Source organism: Hemicordylus capensis, chromosome 10, assembly GCF_027244095.1.
Source record: "Hemicordylus capensis ecotype Gifberg chromosome 10, rHemCap1.1.pri, whole genome shotgun sequence".
Lineage (NCBI taxonomy): Eukaryota > Metazoa > Chordata > Lepidosauria > Squamata > Cordylidae > Hemicordylus > Hemicordylus capensis.
The window spans coordinates 1,887,705-1,905,660 of NC_069666.1; the positions used below are offsets into that span (position 1 = coordinate 1,887,705).

Consider the following 17,956-nt stretch of genomic DNA (forward strand, 5'->3'; position numbering starts at 1 on the left):
TAAGCCCGTTTCCTGGAGGCTCCTTACTCATTTAAGGGAGGACCTACTTTTTCCCCCATTTTCTGCAGAAATCAAAAAGGAATCCCTGTTGCTCATGAGGCAGGTGAGGGGTTGCAGCAGACTGCACATCTGTCTCTGAGCAGACAGACAAGAGCATCTCTGGGAATTCCAAGTTACTCATAAAGAACTCAAAAACCTGCTTTGCTCCCACACACTTTTCTCCTGAGGCTGGAGATCAAATGGTTTTGGAGAGGCCTGAAAGTGGTTTTGAGGGTGGCATCGTCTCCCTTTCTGTTGATACACTCACTCTCTCCTCTTCTGTCCCCACAGTCTAACAGGTTTGGCGGGGTCACATAGTCCCCAAACCTTCAAAACCTGTTGAGAGTTCTGCAGCCCCTCTTCCAAACCAGCTGTAGCCTCTAATGGTTAGGACAAACCACTTCTTAGGAGCACACGCTTCATCTGAAGACATTTCCGTAAGACTACCACACACACCGCTGCTTCGCAGCAAGTGCCAACTGGGGCACGGCTGATAACGACACACAGCACCCGCCACAGGCATCTCAAGGGAAAGGATGCAACCCAAACAATATCATCCTTACCCAGATTATTGTGGGCGGGGGACATCGGGTTTGGAGATAGGTTTGGAGAACCTAAAAAAATAAGAGATACAACAAATGGTTAGCAGTCACAAATGTATAACGATACCATGTTGCACTTCGGGAGCACTTTGATTATACAAACCACTTCATGAGTATTATCTTCTCATAATTTTTCCAACAACTCTGTAGAGCTTACATACTCTCTTGGTCACTTCTGATCATTGCAGTTTTCATGCATCATTGTTTATTGCATTAAACATGTACAGCCATTTAGAGTTTTCTTAATGTGAGACAAGAATTCTTAGATGTCGAATACTCAACATATCTGTTGCACACATATGCACCATATCTGAGTGCATGTAACCTGTCTACACAGCCCAAACCTCTCCTTCATTGGTATGTGTGTTTTCCTACTCCATTATTTTTTCAGTCTTCTTCCTCCACTTCCTATTATTTATGTATTTATTAGTACACAAGGCTACAACATCTGGAGCTTTTTAGTTTAGAAAAACCGGCAAAGCTAGAAGTTTAGAACTAGGGATCTTCCCATGAAACTGATTGCCAGGAAATTTAGGATCAACAAAAGGAAGTAGTTCTTCACACAGCACATCTAATATTAGTCTGTGGAAGTCTCTGCCACAGGATGTGATGATGGCCACTAGCTTGGATGGCTTTAAAAGGGGCTGAAACAAATTCATGGAGGACAGGCCTGTCAATGGCTACTAGTCCAGATAGCTATAGGCCGCCTCCAAGCTCAGAGACAGGCAGGATGCCTCTCAATTCCAGTTGCACGGGAGGAACAGCAGGAGAAAGGGCGCGCCTTCATCTCCTGCCTGTGAACTTCCCAGAGACATCTGGTGGGCCACTGTGTGAAACAGGATGCTGGACTAGATGGGCCTTGGGCCTGATCCAGCAAGGCTGATACTATTTTAAAACAAAAGAGGACTGGGTACCCTGGAGTGAAAGAAAAAGCAAGGAAAATGTATATACGTAATTACATCCTCGAAGGCCCCTGTATACATTTTCGGCATTGACCACATTACCAATAATTGTACACACCAGTGCCAAAACAGCGCTGCGTGCAAAGCCCACTAACCACCCCACGCCTGCCTCCTTCCACCTGTATCATTATGGTAAAGGACGATAAATTTATCCTCCCAGCCCCTTTTAGAATCCCACATATGTCCCTGGGCACAAGCGATGCCTATGGAGGAAACAGCCACTCTAGAGATGGCACTGAGGTGCTGGATTTAAGTGAAATCTGAACAGAATGCAAACAAGTATTTCAGTTTTATAACCCACTTATGAAAAGCTGCTTTTCTCTGTAAAGAACGAACGGTGGGGGAAACCTCTTGCGTGGCCATCATGCAACCTAATAGTTCCAAGTCCTTGTAATCCCAAGGACTACAGGCAAGCCCCCACAGCCGTCGCCCACGGATCTGTCTGGGCAGCCTTCTAGCTCCGTTTTATGCCTGGGGAATACCAGAGTCCTTATACCAACCAAGCAACCAGTATGTGTTTCAGTTTAGGAATGATCAGAATAAAGGAAACATTTTGATCTCAACCGCTGGTTTAAAATGAGCCTTTCCTTTTCTAGTAATTTAAACTGCCAATTTTAAAAACTGATCCACCCTAGAAGCAGGGATTGCTACTAAGAGGAGAAAGGGGGTGGGTAGCATTTCATCAACGTCACACAGTGAGCAACATCCAAACTTGTTTGTCAGGACTAGGTTAAGCTCCATCCATTTCCATGGGATTTGTTCATGACTGTCTTGGCTTCGAGGCTAGAGACAGTGTGTCCCATTGCCCCACATGGGATTAGGCCCCCGCCCTAGCCAGAGCTGGGAGGGCGGGGCTCTTTGGAAACCACTCGTCTGCAAGAGGTTTCCCAGGCTCCCTACAAAACCCAGGAACTTGGCTTGGGGGTTGCCCAGTCATTTTAAGCGGCTTTACCTGCATCCATGCTATGGTTCATCTGATGATCACTGGTTTCTCCATCCTCACTCAGATAGCCAGGAGGGGGTGTCTCTGGGGGAAGGAAAATAGAGCAGGGATCTATAAGCAAAACAGCAATTTTAGACCAATGAACACACGTTAAAGCAACCTGGGTTGGGTCTCTGGCTTTGCGACATTTCAAAGGGCCCTACAACCTAATTCCTCCTCATAATAACGGTGAAACACAAAGAACTCTTTCTTCCCATGTCATAGATGTGCAGCTATCTCAGGGCTGGAGAGCTGGCCTTGTGTTGGTGAGCCTGAGTTGTGTCCCCTTTGCTCAGCAGGGCCCACCATTTGCATTTGGATCAGTGATTACATGTGGCCACTGCAAGATATTCCCCTTCGGGGACGGGGCTGTCGCTAAGAGGAAGAGCATCTGCAGGCAGAAGGTCCCAGGTTCCCTCCCTGGCAGCATCTCCGGGCAGGGCTGGGAGAGACTCCTGCCTGGAACCTTGGAGAAGCCGCTGCCAGTCAGTGTGGACAATCCTGAGCTAGTTGGACCTCACTGAGTAGAAGGCAGCTTCCGATGTTAACGCCCCCTGCAGAAGACTGAGGCTTGCCTAAACACCAAAGGCAAGAAAGATTTAAAGGGTGTATAATTGGGTGGGTGGGAGGTTCAGCACAAGTTATTAAAGAGCAGGCCCCTTTTCCAAAGGCTATCCTGTAGCACTAAAGTTTACTCTTACGTTGACAACCGTTGTCTGAAAAAGGGAGATCCAAAAGGCGCCTTCAGAACAGCAGCGTTCTCAAGTGTGTTGCCATTGAGCCCCCTGGCACCTCCCCTGTCATCTGACCCCTTAAAAGACCCACCCCACACTTTTCTAGGGAAGGCACACGGTACCTGGAATGTAGTTGCTCTGAGGTTCAATGCCTGCCGGGAAATTAGTGTTCTCGGGAATGGAATGGCTATAATCATCCAGCGGAGGGAACTCAGCCGGGATATCGGTGTGCCTCGGTACCAATACAGGAGGTAACACTGGAGAGAAGGAACAGATGGCGAGAAGCAGCCAGGTCAGGCCACAGATCTAGCCCCCACCTCCACCCTTGCAGCTCCCGCTTTCCAGCAAGGTGCTCCCAGCCCGCCCCCCTCCAGCATCCAAGAGGCCCACCATACCTGGCGTTTCCACCCGTTGGTAGTGATACGGATTCACACAGACTTCGTCCTTCTTCATATTAAAGGCGTATTCGCACATCTCCATGGCTCGCAGCTCGTGATGACTGTGGAGATCCGGCCACCGCCACAGCCGGCAGTATATGACGTGGGGGAGACCCTTTCGGTGGGAGACCTGTAGCCGGCCATCCAGAGACCTGAATTGGGAAACAAAGACCATGCTGCTTATCATTGTACTTTTAAAATTATATAATGGGGCTTCGTCCTCAGAAGAACTCAAAGCAGCCTTCACGACGAGAAACATCAGTTGTCAAGGCAGAGGAGAAGAGACTGCAGCGAGTTACAGATCAAAGAGGCACAGTCTACCCAAAGCACACAGCAACGCACAAACCGGTGGGGACTGTTTTCACGATCCCCTTAAGGGTAGGAGGAGTGGCCGGGTTGAGTCAGAGAGCCATGCACGCTTCTGACTGGCCAATTTGACGACTCTACAATCAATGGAGTTGGAAAGTTCTCATTAAGGGGATCGTGAGCAGGGAGCGGGGACATTGCCTCTCTCGCAGTAGCAGTTGGGCAGACGGGCAAAGCAAGTGGCCAATTCCAAAGGCCTCTCTTAAAAGCTAGGTTTTTCTATGACACTGAGCACACTCAGCGCCACCTTGAGATGAAGTCCTGCCCACTCCCCTTCGCATGCAAGTTGAGGAAAGTTTGAACTTCCAGTCCTGGTTTGAAACAAACCAGGATTTTCTGTGGGAACCGAGACAAGCCAACGAAGAAGCCAAGACATGATTGAATCCCAGTTTCACATCCTGGCTTGTTTGCAAACTCTGGTGAGAATAAACCCGATTTGCTAGATTCCAACATCACAGTGTGTTAGGAAACAGGACTAGAAGTTTAAAACTCCTTCACTCTTGTGTGAAGGGGAGAAGAGAGTGTGTGATCACAAAATCCACAGACATTGCTCAAAGGCGGGATAAAACCAGGTCATGAAACAGTCCACTGAAACAAAGTCAGCTGGTCGTCAATGTGCCTGTAGACATTTCTTTATTTTGAAGCACTGCAGCATTTTAAAAATCGATTTTTTAAAGTATCACAGCTAATTCACAGCAAAACTGCTAGCCACAACCAGGGTTGCTGTTAGACAGTCTGGCTCTCCTTAGAACCACCACAGCCTCTGGAACATAATGGACAGAGGATTACTTTGGGAGGTGCACGTACAGCAAAAGAAAAGGAGGAAGGAATGGGACATGTCCTCCTCCAAAAGGTGCCCCCTACTGAACTTGTGTATTCTTTATTTAATATAAGTAAGTTTACAACACCCTTCCCCACTCTCAAACACTTGAGCCACTAGAAAGATTTTATTGAACCTCACCAGACAGTGAAACAAGTTAATAATAAAGTTGTGCGCGAGAACCTCTTTCCCTCTGGCCAGAGACTGACAACTCACCCGTCTTTTGCAGAGCACTGCATAATTTCAGTTGCAGAGCTCCTCTCTCGGTTTAAAGTCCCACATCAGCAGTAAGAAATGCAGAAGATGGCAGAAGGGAACCCTGGGGAGGAGAGCAGCCACCCAAACTGCCTCTCTGCAGGCTGGTGATGTGCTCAAAGGGAATTCACCGGAACCAAGGAGGAAGGGTTTTGTGAGGAGGCTTCTCAACTGCCTCTTCCCAACCGGCCTTAAGCTGTATCCAGAGGGCCTTCCCAAAGGCCAGCCATGGAGGTCAACGCCTCAACGGGCACTCTCCTAGCTTCAAGAGGGCCCCCAAACCGCCCAGCTTAGCTCTTCCCTCACCTACCATTAAAGCAGCCTTTCTGGCTCTCCAGCTCTCTATTTGGGATGGAACCGACGCCAGCTGGGAGATTTTCCCACACCCATGGCTGACTGGCAGAGTCCCGGTTCCAGAGTCCAAGCTCCTCAGAAAAGGTTGCAATCCTGGACTGTCCCCTCCAGCCATCACCAGCGCCATTTCCTGTGGCAGGAAACTGTTTGCTCCCACAGGCCAAAACGTCACCCGGCCAAATGTTCCCCAAGCCCCCTTGCGCCTTTCGTCTAGGCAAGAGAGGATGTGGAAAAAACAAGGCTCTCCTGCGACACACACACACACACACAGACATTTGGGAGAGGTGGTGCCCCATGTGGTCATTCTGGGCTCCTCCCCAAGAGACCTGGCCTGGATTCCAGAGCGAAGCTAGATCTTCATGCAGACCAAAAAAGACAGACTAGGCTGGCGAGAGGTACACTTTGGGGGAAGACGGAGGAGCAAAAAGGATCCAGTTTGCCAGACCTGGATCCTCCGTCGTCAGCTCAGAGAAAGAACATCCCACAAGAAAGAGACACAAGCCGTAATCCACAGTCAATTTCTCCTGTGCAATCACAGGTCTTGCGTGCTCCGCGGTTCTGCACGCCTGCATCCCACAAGTGCTGGAATTGGTACCGAATTCAGTGCCAAATTCAGCCATCACCTCCATATTTTTTTTAAAGCAAGTTTCCAGCTGGTTGCAAAGCAAGATTTGAAAGTGTGTACATTGTGCCTGAAAAAAACTAAGCGGGATTAGCAGGAGTCCAAAAACAGAGTGGGTCAAGTGCCTTGTGGAGCAATTTGGCCCCATCAATGGCAAGCAGAACAAGTCACACAAAACGCGCAAAAAGTGAATCTCTCCAGCTCGCCTCATTTTGAGAGGCAGCAGGGTTTCCAGCTTCACCTTGGGGGTGGGGCCACAGCTCAGTGGCAGAGCCCCTGCTTTGCACGCAGAGGGTCCCAGGCTCGATCCCTGGCGGCAGCATCTCCAGGTAGGGCTGGGAGAGACTCCTGCCTGAAGCCTGGGAGGAGCCGCTGCCAGTCTGTGTGGTCAGTGCTGAGCTAGAGGGGCCAAAGGTCTGACGGCATCAAGCAGCTCCCTCTGTTCCTATCTTGAGCACAATGGGCTCATTGCTGCAGGGCAGAGCTGTAGCTGGGGAAGGGGCACAGCCCTGGGGGCTGCATACAAAAGGTGGCTCCCAGCCGGGTCCCTCCATACACATGAACAAGGGCAGGGAACGCACCCTACCAGCTTGCCAAATCAGCATGGAACATCGGACGCTGCCTTCTGCCGAGCCAGACCCTGGGTCCATCCAGCTCAGTATCGTCCACCCAGACTGGCAGCGGCTTCTCCGAGGCTGCAGACAGGAGTCTCTCTCAGCCCTCTCTTGGAGATGCTGCCAGGGAGGGAACCTGGAACCTTCTGCATGCCAGGCAGATGCTCTGCCACGGAGCGATGGCCTCACTCCCTTTGTGCAGCGCTGCGGGCCAGTTTGGGAGTTTGGAGTCAGAATCCCTGCTCTGCAGGGGCGCGGAGAGAGATTTGCCCTTCTCGAGGCAGGCCAACCTGGCCATTATGGGTGCAGCCGTAGGCCCTCAGCTTCCTCACCAGAGTCACCCTTTTGCATGCCACAAGTCTGATTAGCGGGCCTCAGGCTTCTAGGTTGTTTTTTTTAAAAGCCACACCAAAGTTGATCCCATGAGCCTAACAGCTGCTCTCCTCTGCGGGAGATAAGATCCCAATCAGTACAGGAACACACACTGGACTAGCCAGACTATAGCACACAGCAGCACAAAGCCAACTCCTCTTCGGTTTGTCCAGCCTCCACTTTCCTCTGACCCCAATCAAGCTGCTAATAGGCAAGAGCGTGGGGTGAATCATTTCCTGCCTGGTGACCACACACCTCCAGCGGAGGCTGTCACAGACTCCTTGCTCCCCACCCAGCCTCATGCACCTGACGACAGGCCTCCTCGCTCTTCACTTGTCAAAACAAACCCTCCAGTTTCCAGAAAAGGAATCGAGAAAGCCTTTGCCCTGAACGTCGCCTGCATGTCTCTCGTAAAGGAGGGCAAGATGGACAGCCTTACACTGGGAAACAGAGGCACAGAGCCCGTGATAAGACAGCGGAGCTTTGCAGCTTGGACTTCCTTCATGATGATTCACCATCCGTGGAGGAAGAGAGCCTCATTCCATCATGTGCGCCAAAAGGGACGGGTGGAAGTTCTGATAAGGCAACTGCAAGAGGGAATTCACGGCTTACACAAAACACACGGAGATATCAAAGATTACTTGCAAGCATCCGGAATTGCATTGCTCCATAAATGCAGGCTTTTAACAGCCACCTCGTCTTCGACATCACAAAAGCCTAATGCACAAAAGCTACACAAGCCAACCCCCTGCAAAGTTCTCCTGCAAGTTTCATGGAAATCAATCGGAGTGGAGCAAAATCCACCCAGGGGAGGGTCTGTCAAGAGGCAGTTCCCCTCAGGCCTCGACCCATTTTCTTTGGATCGAGGCATCCGCCCAGAAATCTAGGAGCCAGATCAAGAATACGGATTTATTACACTTATCACATTGACAGAATTACTGGACTTCATGTCAGACCCTGTAGAGAGGGCAGGTAAATGGGCTTCTCTCGATTCCCTTTGCAAGTAACACATTTAGAACGGCAACAGGGTGACTTGGCCTAACAGACTCCAGACTTGACTACTGCAACGTGTGCTCTACATGGGGCTGCCTTTGTACGTCGTCTGGAAGCTGCAATTGGTACAGAATGCGGCAGCCAGGTTGGTCTCTGGGTCATCTCAAAGATACCATATTGCTCCTATACTAAAAGAGTTATACTGGCTGCCGATAAGTATACCAGCTGCCAAGCCGATGGAGGGATTCAGGGTGACTGCCAGCATGAAAAGAAGGGGGAAAGGTTTTCCATTCCAGTGAGTGCCATGATCTGCAAACCAAGCAAGCATGACAGTCGGCTTTGAAGCACCTCACCCAGACACACCTGGCTGGTGTTAAAAGTAGCATTGCTCTCAAGGCAGCCTAGCAAATACATCCACAGAAGTCACCTGCCCAAACAGAAACGTAGGCATTTGGGTCTGGGAAGAAGAAAGCAGCCACCAACTGCTGTAAAGCGTCTTTGGCTGCCCACCTAGGAGACAACCAGACAAGACATTCACATGCCTATCGTGGCGCCTGCCTACAACTGAAATCTACCCAGAAGGCAGAGGACAGGCGATGGGGGTAGAGCTCCGAGATAGAGCATCTGCTTTGCATGCAGAAGGCCCCAGGTTCAATCCAGGAAGGGCTGGGAAAGACTCCTGGCTGAATCCTTGGCGAGCCAGTCAGCTGCCAGTCAGTGCAGACAATACTGAGCTAGATGGACCAATGGTCTGACTCAGCGGAAGGCAGCTTCTTATGTTCCCATATTTAGGAATATGTTGATTGTGGGGGCAGGAACAATCTCGTTTGGCCACTTGCAGTCCATGATCCAACCAAAATCGCAGGCTCTTCTTCCCTCCTGGAAGGGGAAGGAACAAGAAGCAAGCTCCGCAGATGGCCTTGGGGGGCAGCTGATGAAAAATCACATGCATCTCCTGGAAGGAGACCAAAACTGGGGATGAGAGAAGGCAGCGAATGCGCCAGCCTCATGTGTTTGGCATAAATTAGGATAAAACACGCCAAACACACCCACAACCAACTCGCTGGCGCAAGCAGATCTGACACTCTGAACATAACAACTCGGAATGGATCGTTTTCCGTCTCTGACAGCACACCACGTTCTGTGGGCCACGCGATCGTTGCAGCCACGGCTCACTCCGTCCCAGCCCAAGCAGGCTGCTTGCTGGGTAGCAACCTCGCTTCTAGGACTTCCTAGCTGGTCAATGGGATGCAGAGGCGGGAGGAGGCAGCTCCCTGTCAAGGTACCTCTTTGCTGCCAGTGGACAGAGTCGGCACCGCACAAGCGAGCGCATTCTTTGCTGCTTCCCTCACCTCGTCAGTGGTGCTCCTGTGCCCAAAGAAGACATCATAAGTTGGCTTAGCAGCCTCTCTCTCTCTCTCTCTCTCTCGCTTGGCTGAAGAGAGTTCCTCTTGTTTTTCTGAAAACAGAACTGAATTGTGTTTCTATAAATGGCACACTTATGTCACCGAAATACACCGCATTACCTCTGCACAGCTGGCTTCACCTCAGACAACAAGAAATTCCTACGCGAGGCAGAAAGAGGAAGGCAAGCCTGCGGCCAAACAACTACTGCAAAGCGCTGTGGTGAGAGCCTTTTCACTGGGGCTGCTGAGCCCAGAACCCGGGGTCTTCGGCATCAGAAGACTCTGTGCTGCCACCACCAGTGAACTGTGGCCGCTCCCCAAGGCTCCCGGCCAGTCTGTTGTAACCCCCAAACAGCAGGACCCGTCCTCTTGGCTAAGCAGGGTCCGCCCTGGTTGCATATGAATGGGAGACTAGAAGTGTGAGCACTGCAAGATCTTCCCCTTAGTAGGGGATGGAGCCGCTCTGGGAGGAGCAGAAGGTGCCAAGTTCCCTCCCTGGCAGCCTCTCCAAGATAGGGCTGAGAGAGATGCCTGCCTGCAACCTTGGAGAAGCCGCTGCCAGTCTGAGAAGACAATACTGAGCTAGATGGACCAACTGGCTGACTCGGTAGAAGCAGCTCCTGGTGTCCTTATGTCCCATGCCATAACGTAGGCACAGAGGATGCTGCCTTCTACCAAGTCAGACCCTTGGTCCATCTAGCTCAGTACTGACTACACTGACCGGCAGCGGCACTTCAAGGCGTCAGGCAGGAGTCCCTCCCAGCTCTACCTGGAAATGCTGCCAGGGAGTGAACCTAGGGCCTTCTGCATGCAGGTGCTCTCCCACTGAGCTACGGCCCCATTCCCTAAGGGGGATATCTTACAGTGCTCACATGCAGTCACCCATCCAAATGCAAACCAAAGTTAGCAAGGGGGACAATTCATGCCTGCTACCAGAAGACCAGCTCTCCCCCTTACTGTAACTAAGCCCAAGTACATGTAACCGGAACAAATCACATTTGTCTCCTATTTCTTTCCTCTTCCTCTCTTGTCTCCCTTGCATTGATTTCCAGGATGTAAGCATTCTGGAACTGAACTTGACATTGACTTGGAATTGACACTGAACTCGGGAGACCCGAGTTCCAATCCCCATTCAGCCATGAGACTTGCTGGGTGACTCTGGGCCAGTCACGCATCTCTCAGCCTAACCTACTTCACAGGGTTGTTGTGATGAGAAACATAAATGAATGAATGAATGAGCAAGCAAGCAAGCAAGTCTGCCAGCCAGCCAGCCAGCCCATTGGGGCAGAGATCTGCCCTCTCATCCTTTTGAAACACTGGATTCATTGCACAATGTCTCAATATTTTCCATAAACACTATAAAAACAAGATACAATTTATAAAAAAAGGAGAAAGGCCATCGTTGAAAGCAAATTCCTTTAAACTGACAGCTTTAAACTCATTTAAAAATTAGCTTTAAACTCATTTCAAATGCAACTTGATTTGATAGCAAGGTAACAATGGTTCCTTCTTTGAATGATGGCAGGAATGGTTTTTAAGTCTCTTTTTCACGGTGCCTGCCAGGGACAGTTTTATGCAGCAACGGAGGCCCAAGGCAAGAGGCAGGCTAAGTTTAAGGATGTTTTCAGATCTGAAGGGGTGATTTACTTATTTATTGCAACAAGAAAAACATCAACAAACAAAGGGTACTGTTGTGGTGAAGACTTAGAACCAACACGCTTGCTTAACCGCTGATCAAATTTGCACCAAAAATAAAGTGCTCAGAGAAATGTCAAACTTCAGAGCCAGTTTGCCTTTTCTATAAATGGTTGTTCCCCTGTCGAGACAGGACTTCCATTGTATACAGTGGGGAACTGGGCCTCAAACAACTGCTAAGCAATTAAAATGGCAAGCCTTATAGCCAAGATTCCGTTTTTCCACTTTCCTTCTTGCGATCAATATAATGTAAGCAAGATTAAGGTTCTGAACTCTGCTTTCTTATGATGGATATCATTCCTATTAGGCAGCATAGGAAGCTGCCTTCTACAGAGTCAGACCCTTGATCCACCCAGCTCAGCACTGTCAACACTGACTGGCAGCAGCTCTCCAAGGTTTCAGGCAGGAGGCTCTCCCCACCCTACTTCGAGATGCTGCCAGAGAGTGAACCTGGAACCTTCTGCATGCAAAGCAGATGTTCTACCACTGAGCTATGGCCCCACCCCCAAATTATGGGATGTAGCCAGTGTCCAGACACTGATCACACCAAGACGTGCTTCGCTTCGCAAGGTGACTGCATCATGCTCAGTGACAGAATATCTGCTCTGCATGCAGAAGGTCCCAGGTTCAATCCGTGGCTGCATCTCCAGGTAGGGCCGGGAAAGACTCCTGCCCGTCAGTGTTGACAATACTGAGCTAGATTAACTAATGGCCTGACTCAGTAAAAAGCAACTTCCTCTATTCCAAGGCAAACTCAATGAAACCAAAGGGCAGCGAGCTCAGAGCAAACAGGATGTTGGGTGAAATAATTAACGTGGAATGCCCTGTCACGAGACGTGTACCACGACCACCCATTTAGAAGGCTTTTACAAGGGATTTAGGCTCACTCATCAATAGCGATTAGGCAGGATGGGAAAGAGCACAGAGGCAGCAGGGCACATCTGAGCATCAGGGCTGGGCACAAACTATTACTTATATAGCACTTTTCAACGAATGCATTCTCCAAGTGGCTTATCCAGGAAAAGAAGAAAGAGAGGAAGATGGTCCCCTGCCCTCAAGGGGTTCACAAGTCACTGGGGGGGGGGGATGCTGTGCCGGTGCAGCTGAAGAGGGCCAGTTGCTCTCCTCTTGCTAAATATTTATTTGTTAGATTTATATACTGCCTTCTCCCTCCCTCCCTCCCTCCCTCGGTGGTGTATATAATCCAAGATTACAAAATGAAATAAAACACTTTCACAGAATAAGAACAATTAACATAAAACAATTAAAACAATTCAGTGTTTTTTTAAAAACCCAGTTATCCCTGAGAAAACAGGTGTGTCTTAAGGATCTTTTAAAAAGCAAATCAGAGATGGAGAAGCTTTTATTCTGACACTCCTTTTACTTATTTATTTATTTATTTAATTTTTATTCATTTATTTAACATATTTTTATACTGCCCAAAACATACGTCTCTGGACAGTTTACAACAAAATAAAACCAGAAAGTAAAACATTAGTTAAAACAAAAACAAAAAGTTTAAAACATTACAACAATTTAAAATTTTTTAAACAATATTTTCAAACAGCATTAAAACAATATTAGTTTTGGCATCCCAAAGCCCTGAGACAGCCACAGAGAAGGCCCGGTCCCAAGTTGCCACCAAATGAGCCTGGAACAACCATAACCGGACCACCACAGATGATCATAATAGGCGGCAGGGTTCATTACAAAGAAGGCAGTCTCTTGAAGTACCCTGGACCTAAGCTGTCCAGGGCTTTATAGGTAATAACCAGCACTTTATATTTCGCTCAGAAACATATCAGCAGCCAATACAATTCTTTTAAAATTGGTGTTGTATGGTCCCTTCGGGTTGTCCCAGAGACCAGTCTGACTGCCACATTCTGTACTAATGACAGTTTCCAGACTATGTACAAAGGCAGCCCCATGCAGGGTTGTAGCTAGCAGAGAGGGGGCCCGCGTTCACCCCTCTCCCTGGCAGCCCCTCGGGGTGAGGGAGATAATGAAGAAAATAGGAAGGGGTGGAGCTAGGAGCCCTCAGGAGCTGGGAGGCCCAGGTTCTTTGAACCCATCTGCTCAACTATAGCTACACCACTGGCCCCATGCAGAGGGCATTACAGTAGTTGAGCCTGGAGGTTATCAGCATATGTACAACTGTTTTAAGGTCATTGACTTGCAGAAATGGGTGCTGCTGATGTAAAGTGGTACTGGCCACTGCCTCAACCTGAGAAAGTTATGGATCCAGGAACACTCCCAAGCTACGTTCCTGATCCTTCAGGGAGAGTGTAACCCCATGCAGAACAGGCAGATCTAAACCATATTTTGGGTCTTGACCCCCCACAATCAGTACCTCCATCTTATTTGGATTCAACTTCAGTTTATTATCCCTCATCCACCCCATTACCGCCTCCAGGCAGGCATTTAGGGAAGTTTTGCCATTTCCTGATGAAGTTGATAGGGAGAAATAGATTTGGGTATCATCAGCATATTGAGAACACCCACACCAAACCTCCTGATGATCTCTCCCAGTGGTTTCATGTAGATGTTAAAGAGCACTGGAGAGAGTATGGAGCCTTGTGCAACTCCATACAGTAACTCTCGCTTTGCAGAACAGCAGTCTCCAAGCGGCACCACTGTAAAACAGCGTCGCCGAATCCCACCTCCCTCAGGAGACCCAATACAGAAGAGTATCATCACCACTACACGCCGCAGATGACCAGCATGGTCACATTCTGCTTTAGAGCTTCCAGAAGGTTCCAGCCGGCTGCCACCAGAAGCCAAAACTCTGGTCTCAACACACCCAGCAAGATCATGATTGCACTCTTATTGGAAGCAGAGAACGCTCCACCCCTTCCCCCTGAAAAGGGGCCCTCATTCAGTGGTTTCCACCCGGCTGCTCAGGAGGAGGACGCTTCCTCCATCGCCTCCCAGGCTCAACGGAATAATTATTACAATCTCTCTCTCCTGCTTTTCAACCAGAGAGTTCTCATGCTCCGGAATCCCCTCCGAAGTTGCAGCCCTCCTCTGGCTCAGGAGACTCCTTCGCTGTGGTTTCCCAAGTGTTGTGCTTACACAGGAGGCTGGGAGGGAAATGAGATCACCGGCCCCTTCGGCTTGATCAACTGAGTAGAAACAGCTGCTGTCAAGACACGCTCCCCCCCGCCCGCCACCCACCCACCCCTCCATGCCTGCCTTTGCATTCAGTAGCCGGGTAACACCTTAAAGCTCCAGCACACCCTGCTTGGCTTGTTTTTAAAAAGCCACATAAACAGCTTCCAGTGTAAACACTGCCTCGGTGAAAGACAGGCGCATCCCAAGCACCACAAAGAGGGCACAAGGCCTTTCGAAACCGAGTCAACAGCTTTCGAATTTGCAGCCGCAGCAGTAGAGCGGTCCTGGATTTCACCAGCGGGGCTCACAAACCGCCACACGCCACAAAGTCACTGATAGGTGAACCATCCTTTTCAAGAAAGTGAAATGCTTCTCATTCATAATGGAAGAAGATGTGCCGATAGTGGACTCCCGAAATTGGTGCTCAGATCTGTGGCCTAGTCTAAAGACAACTTTACAAGTCCGTACACAAAGGCAGCAGCGATAGAGGCAGATGCTGAAAGGCATCATCTCAGACTGCGTAGGAGATGGCCATGGTCAACCCCTCCTGGATTCTACCAAACAACAACAACAGAGAGAGAGAGAGAGCTTTTGAAAACGTTTCCTTGCCTGATCACCTAGAGCAGACAGTTTCTCTTTGTACAGGCCATCAGGCCAGGGGCTACTTACAAGCCAGAGCTAGACCCAACCAGGCAGAATCTAGAGGGGTTATGCCCTTAAATGACTCCCCACACCTGCCAGCCTGATTTCAACTCCTTTCCTGTTTCATAAGCATGAATTCAGCTGCAAGCTGAGCATGTGGTCAACTCATCACAATGAGTTTACCACTGCATGTGAAGCTACTCTTCACGTGCAAACGCTCCCTCAACTGATACTTCCTGTCACGTTGATTTGATTGTGTGAATTGTTCCCAGGTTCAGGCTTCCTCTCCCAGACCCACAAACACAAGTGTCAGTCCCCTCCCCCTGATCTTGCAGGGAGCTGCTTGAAACCCAGAATGCTTGAAACCCTCGTCGAAACACTGCCAGCGACCTGACGAAATCCATTTCTCAACAGCAGCAACCAGGATTTGGAGTCTGTCCCTACGTTACGCACATCCATAGACAAAATGGAAGCAGTTTTCTAATCGCTAAAGAACAAAGAGTCTCTGCTACCCATCTCATGAACAAAGCATTCACACTAGTGCAAAGACCCCAAACGCAACACACTTCTGAAACATGAGCTAGCAGCTCCTCAGCAGAGTTTGGGGGAAGGAAAGGGGCCAAGAAGCAATGCTTGTTTAATAGACTGAGAACAGAGGGCAACGCAGCAGAGAGGAACCGTTCAAAGGCCCAGCCACTTTGGAAGAGAGCCCTGGGGGAGACGGGGACTCGTGAGACACAGGAAGCCGCCTTCTCCCGAGTCAGACCCTTGGTCCATCTAGCTCAGTATTTTGCACCCTGACTGGCAGCAGCTCTCCAAGATTTCAGATGGGAGGCTTTCCCGACCCTACCTAGAGATGCTGCTGCCAGGGAGTAACTTGGGACCCACCTTTTGCATGCAAAACAGATGCTCTACTACTACAACAACAAATATTTATATACTGCTTTACAACAAATGTTCTCAAAGCGGTTTACATAAGAGGATGGAGGGATGGAGAAGAAAGATGGTTCCCTGTCCCCAAAGGACTCACGATCTAAAAAGAAGCATAAGGCAGGCACCAGCAACAGCCTCTGGAGGGATGCTGTGATGGGGCTGGATAAAGCCAGTTGCTCTCCCCCTGATAAATATAAAAGAATCGCCACTTTTCAAAGTGCCTCTGCTCAGTTAGCAGGGGTAGCTACCACTGAGCTACGGCCCCGTCCCCAAGCCACCAGTCAGACCTGTTGAGTTCCTGCAACAAAGCCCCCCTTCCTCCTCCTCCTCCTTCCACCATTGCCCCCCCCGCTCCCCTTCTTAAGAGGACAGGAGACCAGCCACAGGGGTCGGAAGCTTCAGCAGTGCCAGAAACACCCTTTTGCTTCCTCAGCCTTTGAGTCGTGGCAGCAAGAAGCGGGGTGTTTTGTGTGTGTACATTGCAAGCAGCACTTGTACAGAAACAGACAAGCGCGCACACACGCACAGAGAAGATACAAGAAGTGAACTTTTATCTTTGAATCACCATTTTGGCTGCCCTCCTAAACTTACAGCTTTTGACAGCGTGAGCCTCCAGGTCTCCTTCCCTGGGATTAATCAAGGGGTGAGGGAAGGCGCCTCACTCCAGAGCACGTTTCGCAAGGCACGTTTCAAGCCGGCCACGCAAACGCCGGCCCTGACTCCACTGGCATTTATCAGCCGGGCCGATGCACACGAGGCATTTATGGGTTTCACAAATATGCCAGAGAAACGAGGCTCTCTGTTCCCAGCTGCTGTCAAAGTCAACTGCAGGCGGCTGCATCCTGTGATTCATGGGTTTACGCACACTGAAGCTCCCAGTGTGATGGGAAGAGAGGGGGGCCCTTCCAAGGCCAGCCTAGACCAAACTGCCCCTCCTTCCAGAGTGCACCCAGTAACCCCGCTGGCCGGGAAGCGGCCCCCTCGCAGGCCCAGGAGTCAGAGTTTCCAAGCAAGCACGGGACCAGATCCAGCCGGTGCTGGGAGCCGCCGAGTCCCGCAGGCTGGCCAGGCTCCCTTTCTGGTGGGGGTGCTCCACGGAAATGAGCTCCTTTCCTTATCCACACCCTTGGTTTCCCCAGCTAGTCTACAGGCTCTCTGGTCACCTGAAGCAGCCTTCCATGGAGTCAGACCACTGGTCCAGCTGGACAGCTTCATCCCCACAGACCGGCAGCTGTTGGACTAGGGCTTCTGCCCCGCGTTTCTCAAGTTTAGAGAGGGCCTCTGGCAAAATATATAACACCACGCAATGAGAGGACCTCTTTAGTTCACTGTGAGCAGTATGCTTACCTGGATCTGTAAATTAAAATGAGAGGATGTCTCTCGTTCACTATAAACAGCATGCTTACCAGGATATGTACATTAAAATATCCAACCCCCCCCCCCAAAAAAAGAAAGAAACAGGACACAGGGCAGCAGGAACCTCCTCAACAAAGGTGAGACCTTGAGGCTCACAGTGTGGAATGAGTTGTGTTGTGCAAGCATATGTCCATGCGCAACTCTGACATCCCATGCATTGCCTGAAAAGCAAGCCTCAGTGAAATTAATGGGGCTGTGGGTGTAGGTACAGGCGGGGAGAGGAGAGGAGAGGAGAGGAGGAAATGATGGAAGCAACTAACAGAGCCCTTTTGCCCGGGGACTGGAGAAGGAAGGCAGAAGGATATCCTGGGCTCTGTCACTGACTAGAGAAACAAGGGGGCTGGGACCAGGGAGAGGGGGCTGGGGTACCTCCTGGACAGAAGCCCAGAGACCCCATCACTGCCACACCTGGCACCTAGCTCTGCCCCACCCCCACCCCGATCCACTCCTCAGTACCTTTTCAAGCAAGAGCCATTTAGCAGGTAGCTGGCCCCTGTCAAAAGCCATTGCCCTCTTGACTTAGGACTGGCTATGTAAGGTGTGGTATGAGCATTGAAAAAGAGGGGGGCGTCCGCTGGTGTCTTTTATCGCACAAATAATA

General features: G+C 50.0%; 2 protein-coding genes across 4 annotated transcripts in view; one reads left to right on the top strand and one right to left on the bottom strand.

The window, feature by feature from the left end:
- AAGAB (alpha and gamma adaptin binding protein) overlaps positions 1 to 17,956 on the top strand; it is an 83,894-nt gene that overhangs the window by 29,145 nt on the left and 36,793 nt on the right. The gene's annotated exons all lie outside the window — the stretch shown is intronic.
- SMAD3 (SMAD family member 3) overlaps positions 1 to 17,956 on the bottom strand; it is a 76,738-nt gene that overhangs the window by 10,806 nt on the left and 47,976 nt on the right. For all 3 annotated transcript variants that reach the window (XM_053273225.1, XM_053273223.1, XM_053273224.1), the window contains exons 2-5: positions 3,715 to 3,908; positions 3,442 to 3,576; positions 2,556 to 2,630; positions 603 to 653 (exon numbers count right to left, since the gene is read on the bottom strand). In XM_053273225.1, the coding sequence (XP_053129200.1) occupies positions 603 to 653; positions 2,556 to 2,630; positions 3,442 to 3,576; positions 3,715 to 3,799 (346 nt within the window). In that variant the 5' untranslated portion in view covers positions 3,800 to 3,908. The remainder of the gene's footprint in view (positions 1 to 602; positions 654 to 2,555; positions 2,631 to 3,441; positions 3,577 to 3,714; positions 3,909 to 17,956) is intronic.